The sequence below is a fragment of the Mus caroli genome, chromosome 16 (genome assembly GCF_900094665.2).
Source record: "Mus caroli chromosome 16, CAROLI_EIJ_v1.1, whole genome shotgun sequence".
Classification (NCBI taxonomy): domain Eukaryota; kingdom Metazoa; phylum Chordata; class Mammalia; order Rodentia; family Muridae; genus Mus; species Mus caroli.
The window spans coordinates 68,316,300-68,331,201 of record NC_034585.1 but is presented as its reverse complement, the minus strand read 5'-3'; the positions used below and the strand labels follow the sequence as shown (position 1 = coordinate 68,331,201).

The 14,902-nt window shown below is 37.2% G+C and overlaps 1 protein-coding gene across 9 annotated transcripts in view; it reads right to left on the bottom strand.

Annotated features, from left to right (window-relative positions):
* Positions 1-14,902, bottom strand: part of Robo1 (roundabout guidance receptor 1) — a 997,918-nt gene that overhangs the window by 74,729 nt on the left and 908,287 nt on the right. For 6 of the 9 annotated variants that reach the window (XM_029470374.1, XM_029470373.1, XM_029470378.1 and 3 more), the window contains 4 exons: positions 14,059-14,067; positions 10,233-10,357; positions 8,217-8,388; positions 318-523 (listed from right to left, as the gene is read on the bottom strand). In XM_029470374.1, the coding sequence (XP_029326234.1) occupies positions 318-523; positions 8,217-8,388; positions 10,233-10,357; positions 14,059-14,067 (512 nt within the window). The remainder of the gene's footprint in view (positions 1-317; positions 524-8,216; positions 8,389-10,232; positions 10,358-14,058; positions 14,068-14,902) is intronic. The other 3 variants (XM_029470376.1, XM_029470375.1, XM_029470380.1) reach the window with 1 other exon arrangement.

Here is a 14,902-nt window from a genome sequence, read left to right as displayed (position 1 = left end):
CACACACACACACACACACACACACAGAGAGAGGGTATATTCTCTCTCTCAGGTCCCTAATTACTTTCCTCAATATGTCTTCCAAAGCCTTTTCTTCCTTCTTCATAGGACCTTAAATTACTTGCCATAATCTAAGTTATGAGTCAAATCACCTCAAGCAGGCTCAGCAGCATGTCTGAACAAACCATGCATCCCATTAAAATGTATTAGTATTTGTATTTCGTATTTCATCTAGGGGACGGTATTTCAATGCTAGTTGCTGCCTATGAGAATCAAGTGGGACCAAGCAGGCAGCCCACGACGTCTTTGCAAGTTACCTTAGCGTAGCGGATCTGCAGCACGCCACTCTCCAGCTGTTTGATCCGAGAATCTTGGGTTGAAACAAGGACTCCATCCTTCCTCCACAGAATTGTGGGTGCTGGACTGCCTGTGGCCACACAGCTGAGGATTAAAGTGCCATCCACTGCTACAGTCTGATTCACAGGACCTTGCCGAATGACTGGGGGAGGCCGGTCTGCAATCACTGCCAAAAGAAACAACAGGAAATAGATTTCTGCAACTGGAAGCAATTTTCTAATCATCTGAGCAACAGCCATTGCTGTAGGCTTTTGGAAAAAAAAGAAAAAAGAAAAACTAAAGATAATTAAACAAGTAATTAAAGTGGAGATATGCATTATTCAGACTGCATTTACATGATGCACTGATTAGGAATATTAAAATGAGATACAATGTACGCCTTTCAAATGACCAACTAGGTCTGCTGCATTATCTAGGGACTGATCTAAGTGTTCAGAAATGGAATAAAGGCTGTGGCTGGTGAAGAAGGCTCATAATGGTGAGAGCAGAATACTGTAAACATGAAGAAGCACAAGACGCAGAACCGTGTAACACATTTATCTCGTTGAAATATACGAGACAGACTTCAATGAGTGAACCAAGGTCAACCTGATATCACAATTGTTTTGTCCCTAACAACCACCACCGTCACCATGAAATGATGCTGACATGCAGAATGTTTGGTGATTTTGAATTTTAAAAGGTGCGTTGGAGTTTCGTTTATAAACAAATAGTATTGAACTTGCTGTCTTTTTGTCTTAGAATGGTCTGCTTCTTCCCTCCCTCCCTCCCTCCCTCCCTCTCTCCTTCTCTCCTTTCCCTTTCCTTAATTTCCTCCCTTTCTCTCTCTTCTTTCTTCTTTTGGGATGGTGTGTGTGTATTTGTGTGTGTGTGCGCACATGCATGCATGTGTGTGCATGTGTTTGGGATATTTGTATTTCTGGGCATATGCATCCACATGTGTGTGAGAGCACACACATGTGTGAGCGTGCATGCGTGCCCATGCATGTGAGTAGAGTCCACAGGTCGCTGTTGGGTGCCTTAATAGTGCTCTGCTTTACTTTTGACGCAGCCGCTTCCTGAAGCTCAGATTTTAGGTTTGCCCAGTCCAGACAGCCAGCATTCCAGGAAATCCCCTCTGATCTCCTGAATGCTTGCATTACAGGCTCAACACCTCATCCACTCAGCTTTAACATTGGTTGTAGGCACACAAACTCCATCCTCCATACTTGTGAGGCAAGCCCTTTATCCACTGGGCAATGTCTAGGACTTTGGAATGATTTTTTTTTCTACTGAAATATATACACGGGTTAAAAAATAGCATCATCACCCTATAATAGTTTCAGAGTTACTGGAAAGTTTCTCAATATCGCAATCCTGGTGGCTAATCCAGAGAGATACGTGAGGTTGATATCCAAGCTTGGCACACATGCGTAGAATAAACACACGTGGCAAATGCATTCAGTCAACACTGTGTGTTTTCTTTTAATTGAAAATATACTCTTTCCCATACCATATATTTAGCTTACAACTTACCCTTCTTCTCCTAGATCCACCCCACCTCCCCATTCATACAACTCCATGCCTTCTTTCTTCTTTGATTTATAAAACAGGCAAATAAAAGGATAAGCCAGGACAGAGCCAAATAAATGTTAAGAGTAAAAGAAAAAGCACAAAGAAGCTTAAGTGCACACACAGAGACATAGCACTCACTCATAAAACCTTAGGTCGGTCTATCTATCTATCTATCTATCCATCCATCCATCCACCTACCCGTCCATTTTTCAAGACAGGGTTTCTCTGTGTTGCCCTGGCTGTCTTGGCACTCACTATGTTGACCGGCTGGCCTCAAACCTGGAGATCCATCTGTCTTTGCCTCACAAGTACTGGGATTAAAGGCACCACCACATAGCAAGACTGTTTTTAATATTAACTTAAACCTAGTGAAAAAGGACTAAAGAAGAAAAATTTTATTTTAATTGAATAAAATTATTGTAAAATGTAAAACACCTGAAAACTGTTATGTCTTAAAGTCACTATTTTATTAAGACTCTAACACAAGTATAGAGGAAGAAGCACAAAATTAGAAAAACGTTCCCATCTCCTGATTGAGACAGCTTAGCATACTTAGCATGCTTAGATTTCTTTAAAATGAATTCAAGTTGTTTGTTTAATTTCAGGAAATTGTTTTCAATTATTAAGCTTTAAAATTCTGGATGTCAGAGTTTAAGAAAGAAAAAAGATGCAAATATATGAGAGAGAATTCTAACAAGTTGTCTGACTGAAGGAGTCTGGCTGCCAGAGGAGCTAAATTTTGGATGCATTAATTTGCGAATCTGGATGTGTCATGTTCAAAGTTTTATGCACCAAAGATTTTCACAAGCTGGAGTCACACTTCAATTTGTTCCTCGTTTATCATGCAATAATTATTAGTTTTATGCATTCCCATAAAAAGAAAGCAATTAAGTGAAATCAGCAGCTAAGCGCTTGCACCCCACGCTTCCAGTTCTCTTCCTTGCCATCTTTCCTGGTGTGAAGTTTGCCAGTAGAGCGAGGAAAGGAGAAGGCTGAATTTATAAGCTTGGCAGAAGTGTTTTCGATACCACACTGAAGGGAAAAGGAAGCCAACAATTCCGTTACTCGGGCTTTTAAACAACATCCTCTCTGTAATATATACGGAGGCTTGCTAAAATCAAATTGCAGATTCTTCCTAGTATATCCACTGGGCATTTATAAGACCACCTATGTTCCACTGATTATCAGTACGAATACATATTTCCAGACATTAATTGAATTAGCAACAGAGGGCTTCACTCCAGTTGATTATCATTATGTCTAGCGCTAACATGGCTGACATTTGGTACTATTGCTATATTTAGAAGCCATCAAATGTCAGGGGTCTATTATAACTTAGGTCTAATTGCCCAGACTTGCTTTATAAGGTATCAGGTATACTTCCCCAATTCTACCCTAACCCGGTTTACTGATGGGTTTTCTTGCTGTCAGTTATGTCTGCACCATTTCTACTGTGGGGATAACAAAAATAAAGCAAAAAAAAGACACTTCCATCATCTGCCATGTGTCTTGTAGGTTAGTTTCTTAATCCCCAGTTTTCTGTGTTGTTGGCTTGTGTATATGTGTTGTGTGTGTCCTTGTGTCCTTATGAGCATGAACACGCATGGAGAGAGCAAAGGTTGAATCTGGTCTCTTCCTTCATTGCTCTCCATGTTATTTATTGGGTCAAAGTGTCTTGGTTAATCAGGAGCATCCCAATACAGGCTAGGCTAGGTACCCAACCTCCCCTGGGATCCTATGTCACTGCTGCCTGAGTTCGGGGACTACAGGGGGCTTTTACATGGGTCCTGAGGATCCAAATTCTGGTCCTCACATTTGCAGGGATGCTTTTTACACTGAGCTGTAAACTGGGATTCTCGACATTTTTAAATCTATACAATGAGGGCATCGTACTTGCTCAAACCAGCTCAGGAGCACCCAGTGGATACTGAGATGAAATAGTAGTCACGAATGTGCTTAGGGAACTGCCAAAGGCCAGACATTCTCATGTACTATACAAAAGCTAATATGTCAATCAGAGCTGGAAATATAAGATTTCATTAAAGCACTTTCACACTTCTAGGCCCAAAAAACAAATCCACAGCGGATATACTGGGTATAACATATTAATGAAACGCTTTAGTTTATATCAACAAATATGGCCCATTGATAGATAAAATCTAAATTTACAGATAAGACAGATTTCAAATCAGTGTCTAATACCTTACACTGGAATTATGCAAGAGAAATATCAGGCTCTAGGAGAGAGAGTGCAAGAATTGGAACAGCGTACTGAAGTGAGTCATGGATTTTCAATCTAGTTACAGAGTGGTTCATAAAAATGTATATGTGTAATCAACAAACATCCAAGTAAATATGTCAATTGACATCTATTTTCAAGGGCTTTAAAGAGCTGTCTATTGAAAATGGAAGATTTTGGGGATACAGTATTATAAATATTCCTTTTAGGAATTAGGGATCGAAACTTTAAAGTCAAGCGACTTGTCTAAATACAAAAGGAGCTGGAGAGCAGTCTTTTTTTTACTCCGTACCAGACTTATCAGAGGCGTATTCAAGTGGTTTTAAATATTGTTGTTGTTTGGTAATCTTCATTTTTCTTGTACTCTTGCAATAAGCAGATATAAATGTGTACATGCTTTGTACAATGTCAGTAAAGCTGACCCTCAGGTATAGGCATTGTACCACAGACAGCTGCTGCTCCCTTCCTGCCTTAGCCTTTCTTCTGCCTTTCCCTTATTGTGTTTGCCAACAATACAGACGGTCAAGAAGACAAATCAAATAATAGGGAGAATGTGCTGTGTCTGCAAGCCAACAGGTCAACAGACTAGGTAGTATAAAAAGATTGACATTGCCAGATTCACTATGATTATGGCCATAGCTAAAGGACAAGTCCGTGTGTGTGTGTGTGTGTGTGTGTGTGTGTGTGTGTGTTTACTGTGCAGGTCAGAGCTCTACTTTGGGTATCTTCTGCTATTGTGCTACACATTTTTTGAGATAGGGTCTCTTGTGAACCTGCAACTCTCTTATTGGCAAAACTGGAAATTGGCTTGCCTAGTTCTGAGTTTGCAGACCTGTGGCCCTGATGGGATTTTTATGGGAGTTTGGGGGTCCAAACTTAGACTCACAGACTTATACAGCAGACAGTTTATGGAGTGAGCCATTTCTTTGTCCTAAAAAATCTTTGCTTTTAATTATGAGAATAGAGATATTTGGAAAAAGTTCAGCAGTTTTGTTTATCTTACTTTATAGATTAGCCATATGAAGTTGCAATTATAAGCATATGAGCAATTTTTGAAACTCTACTTTCTATTAGGTGGTCCTCACGGTTGTGGTCTAATGGCCATAATGCACAGCATGTACCAGAAACGCATTGTCAGTGTAACTTACAAGATGTGTCATAGGCAAGGATAAGATACTGAAGTTTTATGACAGTGACAATCCCGGGTTTGAATTCTCCCTAGGAGCTAGCTGTTTTGTTTTTTGTTTTTTTTTTTCTTCCTGATACTCAACAATATCTACTAAGCATCTATCATATTAAATCTGGGGTGGATACTAGGCAAATATTGACTTGACTAACCAGAAAATGGCTCAAATTTCATGAAACTTGGACTGTAATGAAGAACAGAGGAACACAAGATACAGGGTGAGACATATGGAATTATGTAATAAATCTGTGTACAGATGGCAGGGATGGGGGCATAGGACTCATATTTAGTGGGTTAGGGCAAACTCCTGGCAGAAAGTGAAATTCAAGGTAGTATAAATATGCAACAAGGGGAGACACAGAAGAGGCACTACCCAGAGAAGCACGTGAGCAGTGTGGTATTCAGAACGGAGTCTCTGGAGTGTCAAGTGTGTACTGTACAGCACACCTGAAGGACAATAAACATCCCAACACCTCCAGGACACTCTTCAAAAATTGTCCCCGAGAAAGCCGCCAAATTCAGTGTTAGCTACAGAAGTCCAACTCAACTTGGAAAACTGAATGTTTTTCATTGAAATGCAGAATAAAGAAGAATATGTCCACAGTTAAAATCTACTCATTACACAATGAAGATAAGAAAGGGAGACAAGGGGTGCATAATATATATAATTTCATTTATAAATAAAACATGTATATGTTATATCATTTATATATATATACATATGTATATATATATATACGCATATGTATATATATATCCTCTGTATGCAGAAGTAAGAGCTTTTATTTTCAGCTGGTAGATATTGTATATAAAAATTTCAGGGTAATTTACTAAAAACAATATAAAAAATGAAGGAATTTATCAAAGTTGCTTGATGAAAAGTTAACACACAAAAATATAACTGCATAAATAAGCATGTTCTTCAAACCACTCAGAAATGAAAAGTTTAAATTCACATATAAACACATCAAAAATTCAGCTGTACTTAGAAAGTATATGCAAATTTATATTCTGAATACAATGATATTACTGAGAGATATTAAAGAAAAACTGAATAAACTGAGATGTATATGGGAAATACATGATTTCTGAGTGGATGAATTCAGATTAGGAAGAATCAAAATAAAAAACCTTACAACTTTGAGTAGAGTATGTAGTCTTTTATAAAAACAGATTCATCTATTCACTTTACGCACATGAGGGCTCTATCTGCATCTACCTCTGTGTGCCAGAAGAGGGCATCAGATCACATTATACATGGTTGTGAGCACCATGTAGGTTGCTGGGGATTGAACTCAGGACCTCTGGAAGAGCAGACAGTGCTCTTTACTGCTGAGCCATCTTTCCAGCCCTGAGTAGGGTATATATTTTCTTTTTGGCCAGCTTAGCAAAACTAAAATAAGAAATTCAAAGCTGAAGACTTGCATCAGTCTTTAAGACTGACTCTAAGCTATAATAACCAAGTCTATTTGAAATAGAGCAAGTAGACCTGTAGATCAGAAAAGAGACTATGTATTGTGCAGTTATCTATGCTCATCTGAAGTTAAATAAAACGGCAATGTAGTTATATGTGGAAAGCATGGTCTCTTCTAGAAATAATGATGCAACAACTATTTTGTGTGCATTTAATCCTTGGACTGGGGAGGCAAAGACAGCAGGAATTTGGGAGCGCCCTAGCCAGCCAGCCTAGTCTTTCTGGCCAGTTCCCAGTCAATGAGAGACTCCGTCTTTATAACAAGTAGAAGGCACCTGAAGTGTCCTGTGGCCTTCACCTGCCTCACACACATCCACTCATGAACACAGAAGATGAACACAAACAACACCGTCAACTAGAAAGAAAGACTAGCTAGCATCTTTTATTTCTGACTCTCTTCCTTCAATCTTGTACCATCGTTTCCCTGGAAAGACAATGAAGTGCTTGCTTCTTAGGACCCTTAATCTGCTGCTTGAATTAAAATTGCAAAATAATTTTAAGTTTTTAAATAAATTCAATATTGAAAACAAAAAGCATGTCATTGTGATTTCAAAGATATTTACAGTGATGCTTTCTTGCCTATACACCCACATACAGAAATGTGCTGCATCAATATATATATTACATGTTATACATATGTAATATATTCATCATATATCTAAAATATATTTATTTAGTCTATGTATAGGTATCTTAGCATGTACAGTAAATACATGCACATATATCTATAAATGTTTATTTCATATATTTACAGACCTTTTCTTTTATGAAATAAATATATTTTAAAAACTAAACTCTTATATCAAAAATGTACATATATATGCACATGTATAAATATATTTATAAGCAATTTATAATTTGTTCTATATTTTCAGAAGATTACAACTTGTATTTTGTTGGTTGAAAGATTTTCTCAAGTACCATGTCTTTATAATATATTTGGCAATAGCTGACCATGTTTAGGGAATTAATAAATAGAATAAATCAAGACTATGATGAAAACCTATCATATTGTTATCTGTCAGCTTTTGAATTAACAATCAATTCTTCTTCCTCATGTAGAGAAAATGGTAGAAACGATGGGTTCTAGTGAGAGTCTTGAGACTCTACAAGATGGTGTCTTGTTTTACATTTCTCTGAAACTTGAAAACCTTCCTGTGCTCAGCTCTTCAGAATGAAATCATTTATGCAGAATCTTGGTAGTTTTAGGAATCTGATCAATACACAGAGACGTATAGCACATTGTAGAGGAAGATCAATAGCATCGCTAGTGTACCGACACCCTCTTTAGTTTACACTAAAATAATTGTAAGGAAGAGTGAGAAGCTTGCTCTGAAGATATACACAAGGCTCTTTCAGACCCTAAACCAATCCGGATTATTCTGAAAGAAAATATTTTACTTTACCATCAGTGACTTCCAAATAGGCCTTTGTGATGATACTTCCAGCAACATTTAAAGTCTGACAGATGTAGTAGCCGACATCAGACCGCTGGACGTTCGTAATGGTGAGGTCTCCTGTCTGGGAAACTGAAAATCGGCTAGAGGACTGTGGAGGCTGGTAGGAAAAAAGCAGATTCTGAAACCAGAATTAGGGAGGAAAGAATAGGAACAGGTTAACCGCTAGGTCTGAAGAGCGTGGCAAAGTTAATGTATACATTTGCAAATATATGTATAGATATACACATATACATAAACCAAATATCCTTTCACCACAACCCATATATATATATATATATATATATATATATATATATATATATATGAATGGCGAATAGTACAATACATAAACAAACTGAAAATGTCAACTCATTCTGATAAACTACAGGCAAGGATGCGATTTTGGCTCCATCACAAGCATTTCTTCCTGCTGTCTATCTCTACTGTTCTGGACCACTAACCCGTCACATAGCAGTGGTTTATCGTGTTCTCCTGTTAGGAGAGAAGAATGCATGGTGTGGAGGTTTGGAAGTCCAGGTAGAATTGAAGAGAAAGCAATTCCGTAGAAGTTTGTACTTCTCGTGTTGTTTTTTAGAAAACCAAGTATATAGACCTTTTTCTAACCGAGGAAACTGCTTTACTTTTACAGTTTTGGTGCTATTTAGCAAGAATCATTTTGTAAAGTGTTAGGCAAAACTCGGTGGAACAAGTTTTAATGACTCTATGCAAAACGATTTGCACTGTTGAGCCAAAGTAATTAAAAATTTTGAAAATTAATTCAGTTGAAGAGTCACACTAGTAAAAAGGACGTCTTGTGGATTACATATTTTGCTATAAAGATATTCTTGCATAATCCAATTTCAATTCTTCTTGTTCTATTAATCCTTGTCTTTTACTTGTTCTCAGCAAGCTTAATTTTGTGCAACCAAATGGAGTATCTTAGAACCCATCAAGATATTAGATTTCAAATGATAGCCTACATGCTATAATCAAACTGATGTTTGTCAACCAGAACTAAAGCAAGCAAGCAAACAAACAAACAAAAACATGGAAGTTGGTGGAACTGCCCTTGAAGGATCACAGAGTTCAGTCACTAAGCTATTTGCTTGCTCTTTATAAAAAAAAAAAAAAAAAAAAACTTTAGAAGGAGGACAATGGTATCCTTAACACTGAGTCAAGCAGCAATAAGACAGACCAAGAAATGACCATACTGAAAATGAATGGACTTAATTTTTACAAGTAAGGTACTTCACCTTATTTAAGAAGGAAAAAAAAATCACATGGATGAGATAAGAAGAGATTCTAAACTCTGCCCTTGCTTTACATATTACGCTGAAACCTGACAGCACGGGAGTTAATATTCTAGAGTACAGAATGTTTAGAAAACACGATCTATCTGCAGGTAATGAGTACACAGGATAGTTTTAAAGACTAGAGAGTATTGAACTCTAGGGGGCATGGCATTGATGCTAAAGGGGATTTTGCATCATTTGGAGCTTCAGAAGATATTATACATCCCTGAGCTTCTGGAGAACTTACATAGAATCAAACTAACCTCTGTTTCATTTCCAATATACTTAGATCTGTTCATGTGTGATTCTAGATAGTGGCATAACAGAAAAGGCAATTGAATTATATAGGAGAAAATAGACGAGGCTTTATTAGTGGGGACAGTTTCTAAGCGAAAGGGACATGTATATTGCAAAGTGGTGGCTTATACACACCACTTTGTGTGTTAAAGTATTACTTTGAGTATTAAAATACTTTTGAGTATTAAAATAAGGCATTGACCATGGCTCTGAGAATTCAAACGGGGACCCCTTCCTCTTTTCCTCTTCATTCTAAATATTTCTGGGGTTTTTGACTAATTCATTTCTTGCTCATGTGATTGGTGTCTCATTTCATGATACTTGGATTTTTCTTTGCATATTACTAATACCTGTATCTTCTGTTTAAAAAAAAAAAGGTAGAAAATAGTTATACCTGACTCCCCTCTCTCCTCCAAAAGATAGCTGGTTGAGGATTTCCAGTTGCTTCGCACTGAAAAGTCACTGTTCTTCCCAAGGCAACCACCTGGTCCCGAGGCTTTACAACAAAATGTGGCGGCTCTAGAGAAAGGAAACACAGGGAATACGATCATGGCACCACAGTCCCTACATGGTCCTGCCTGCATTTCCTACACCACAGTCTAATCACTGACCACTTCCCACCCTCCCTTTAAAGTAAAATTGCTAAACGCATATTTATCGAATGAGATAGAGTTGTATAGTGAAGAGTTTATTACTTGACCTAGAATCCTCACATTTAGAAGAATTCTTGAGCTACAAGCTGACCCTTCCCATTCAATTCATACCCGAAAATTATTGTATGAATAAATATTATCTTTTCTCACTGAGAGCTGCTTCAAGGTGAATGATGTCTAATCACGCATATGCAAGATCTCTAGATCCAGGCAGGGCCTGAAATTGCTTTAATTTACCTCGAAAGCCCCTGAAATGCTACCATGCAAATTAGAGCCATTTAAAATCTTCAGTCCAATTATTTGAATAGAAATGGATTGAAAGCAATAGTGGAGTGACGTGCCCCCTTCATTTACATGGGCAAGGGCATGTTCAAACAGAATATATATGGAAATGAGGGCAGGTTCAGAACATCTGCTCATCCTGACATCATAAATACTGCCAGCTTTGTCCAAACTGTTTGATTTAGACAGACGTGAATGGCTACTTCATCCACCAGTCAATAGCGTGTCAGAAAACTGCATCAGTTACGTTGAGGGCAATGGCAGCTGAAAGGTATGTACGCTGACAGAGCAGGCCTGGGTCGGGAGTTGGAGCCTGCATTTGGACTGGGCATTGCACAGGAGAAAAAAAACAATCAAACAATATGTACTGAGTATGGCCTTTTACTTAATGTGCAGACTCCCCAAATCCACTTCCTACCAGCTGTCTGAAAAAACTAATCATTCCCTCTTGTCTCAGCACATGCCTGACTTCTAACTCCTTATACAGGGCTGGGGTCCTCTAACCCACTCTTCATGGCCAGTACCCTCTTGGCCTTCGTTCCCTTGAAAGTATTTTCAGATGCTTTTGTTAGTCACTTAAGGTTACTCCCTAGAACAAATCTGAATTGAAACTCAGATGCCACCTAAGAATGTCACCAGACTGCCTACGAGAGGAAGGGTTTTTACTTTCTCAGAGCTTCCTTAGTAGCATATATGAATTATACAAATAATGGGGTCTACTCTGACACTTTCATACATGTGTGTGACGTGTTTGATCGTGTGTAATTCCACGACTCATTTCTCTCTGATTCCCTTCCCAATCTTGGTGACCACCCCTGCATTTATGACTTTGTTTTCTTATTTGTTTGTTTATGTATTTGTGAAAATAATCTTATATTTTCACATCAATTGTATCTGATATACATATGTGTGTGCATATATATGTTATATTACAAAAGTATATCATAAAAGCATATTAAAACCTATTTAATAGGTGCATCATACTATACATATATAGAATCATAACTATATCAATATAAACATTCTTTAAAAAAGAAAATATAATGTCATTTGTCCACAGTTAATATTGTAATAAAAACTGAAGAAAGTAGTTAGGTCTCTTAACTTCTAGATAAATGTACTTTCTTCTAGGCTTTTTTCTTTTTTTAAATGAAGGTTAGTAGACAATCTAACAGTTAACTAGAAAATAATAGGATACTTGAAAAATAAGGCCAAATGTTTTCAAAGGTTCTCTAACTTACAGAAGATAAAATATAAAGCTGGGAGACACAGTTGGAGTTCAATTTGGTCAAAATGAAGTTCTAGCTTATAATTTTTTTTTTTTTTGGTAGAAAACCTGTGATTGTGACCCAGTGGTTTACTCATGAATTTAGCTAACGCTGTCATTACCTAGGTATAATGATAAGCATGTTCCTGGTTGCCTGGGGAAGTTCCCTCCTGGACCAAGTCAAAGAGGAGCGTTTTCCTCCGTAGAATAACTAATGTTATTAGACTTAGAAACTCAGAGCTGACTGGATAATAAACGAAACCTAGACTAGAGTTTGGTTTCTTTCAATGAAAGAAAACCAAATGATTAATTAGATGCGTGGGAGCAGATGACTTTCCAATACGAAGGGAATCCAAGTAGAAAAATATAAATGTTCAAACCACTCAGTCAAGCGAAGCCTTGGGGTGGTCTCCATCCCAAATCTCAGGAGCTCGCCTAGGAATCTGTGCCAGAGACTGTTTCTTTTATAAAATGCCAGCTCTCCTCAAACCTCAAAGACTTATTTGGGAAAAAGGAATACAAACCCTTATGCTAACTACATTTATCCTGAAGCAATCCTTCCACACAGGATATTTGCTTGGAAATGATTTAGTATATTCTGTAGGCACAGGCTTTAGCCAACATCAACAGTGACATCAGCCACAAGAGACTTCTTAGAACCAAAGTCTACAAATCCTCCTCCGACTGGTGTAGTGGCATCAGCCTCTAGTACCAGCTACCCAGAAGGTCTACAAAGAGAATTGCTGGTATCTAAGAGTTTGAAGCCAGAAATATCATGCTTTAAAAAATAAACCCAGGGGAAAAAATCCTTTCTCTATGTCTGTCAGGTATCAGATATAGTTTTATCTCTAAGGGAAAAAAGACCAAATAAATTTCTATTAATATATATTTATTTTGACTGAAGAGATTCAGCACATACGCAGATCTGATGGTTTATGACTATATATTGTAATGGTTTTTGAATTCTAAGTTACTTAAGTTAGCTGTGTTCAAAAGACATAATGATATAACCAATAGAGTAATATAGTAGGTACTGTAAATATGAAAAAAAAATGGACAAAGAATAAAAAGAACAACTGCCAATAATTCTACCATGGAAACAAGGTAATATTTTTTAACAAGATACTACTAAAACATCATTTTAATAATTATTCAGTAACTAATGTATTATCATATGTAACATAATTAATCAATCTCTATTGTTTCCCATTTTGATTTTTTCTTTCTTCTCAATAATAGCTCTGTAGATTCAGCACCTAACGTACTCCATTATTGAAAAGCCCATCCTACACGTGTGAATATGAAAGAATAATAACCACGATCCTTAAACAACAGTGAGAGAGATTTAAGGTGAAAATCTTTTGGCATCTAGCCTATCTTTTGGCATCACAATTTCTCTCAACGTGGCATTCTGTCAACACCAAGGAATGAATGGATCTTCTAAACTAAGTGCAAAGGACTTCATTTAAAAAAAAAGCAAATTTTATATAATCCATTTGGCTAATTCCTATATGAAATAAAATGAACCTTATAGAAAACCAATGGAGATGAGCAGTAAGTAGCTCCAAGGCCAAGGTAAGTCAGGAGCTGAACTTTAAGGAATACTGAATTATAATTATAAAACAATGCACTTGAAACAAAGAAAACTGAACTGTTCTCCTGGCATGTGTTCTGTTCCTTTAATGCTATAGAGGCATAAAATAAAATTGTCCTTCATTTACCAAGATACAATGCTAAGACTTATCTAGTATTTCAGGAAGGAAATAACTCAAGGGCTCAGATCACACATGACTTAATAAGACAGAAAGTTAGCAAACCCATTACCTTTAACTCTTTGTCACAGTTACCCATACTTCCTGCAGATTTATTCTGTGCAGTCTGTCTTTGTGGCCAAGGACAAGTGAAACATGGATGCTGATTGGTTGAAGGACATGGAAGGGTATGGATGGGAAGGGGAGGAGAAGTTCCACTCACAGTGACACGGTGATTAGGAGATGGCCAAGAAAATGTCAACTTACCAGACCCAACTAAAACAAAACAAAAAAGAAAACATGGAATAAATAAAAATAAGGAAATGAGCGAGCAAAATGAAACAGACAAAGTAGTAAGATTTGACTTAAACCGTGATTCTGCTTTCACATCCACTAAAGAACACACTCGTATTTAGACACGCTGATCACACTCTCCATGGATGAATATTTGTTAGCACTTCGAGCACAGTCATGAGTAACTTAGGAAAATAGAAATGAGTCTTGAAATCGATACTATGGAAAACGGTAGATCGATGTGCAGACAGTAATAATATTGTAAAGCGTCTTTCCAGAATTTTCTGCTTTGCTATCAGGTAACAGTTACTTTTTAAGGAATGGAGTTTCAAAGCAGTATAAATATTAGCTGCTAATTCTACACAAAAATGAAACATACACAATTCTAAGATAAAGAATGTGAAATCCCAGGCAGGCCCACTGATAGGTTGATTTTTATAAGTCTCACACCGGCAATGGTATTCCACTCAACCCAAGCTACTCACACTCAACTGTATGTACAGATGAGCCCCATACTGATGGATAATGATGCTAAAGATCAGGGTGGGCTCTGAGAATCTGCCTTTCTGCTGAGCACCAAACGAGTCATACTATTCCATGACCATGAATTTAGATGGAAGACCTCAATAATGAGCTTAGATGTGTGCATATATATATATATATGTATATAATGAAAACAGGAAAAACAAAATATTTAAAAGTCAAATTCACAGTATTCATTTTCAGGCTGAAACATAATGTTAATACAGTAATATTTCCTTAAAATTATACAAAGCAAAGAGTCTGTTTCTTTATTTCAGAAGTAAAGGTCACTGCT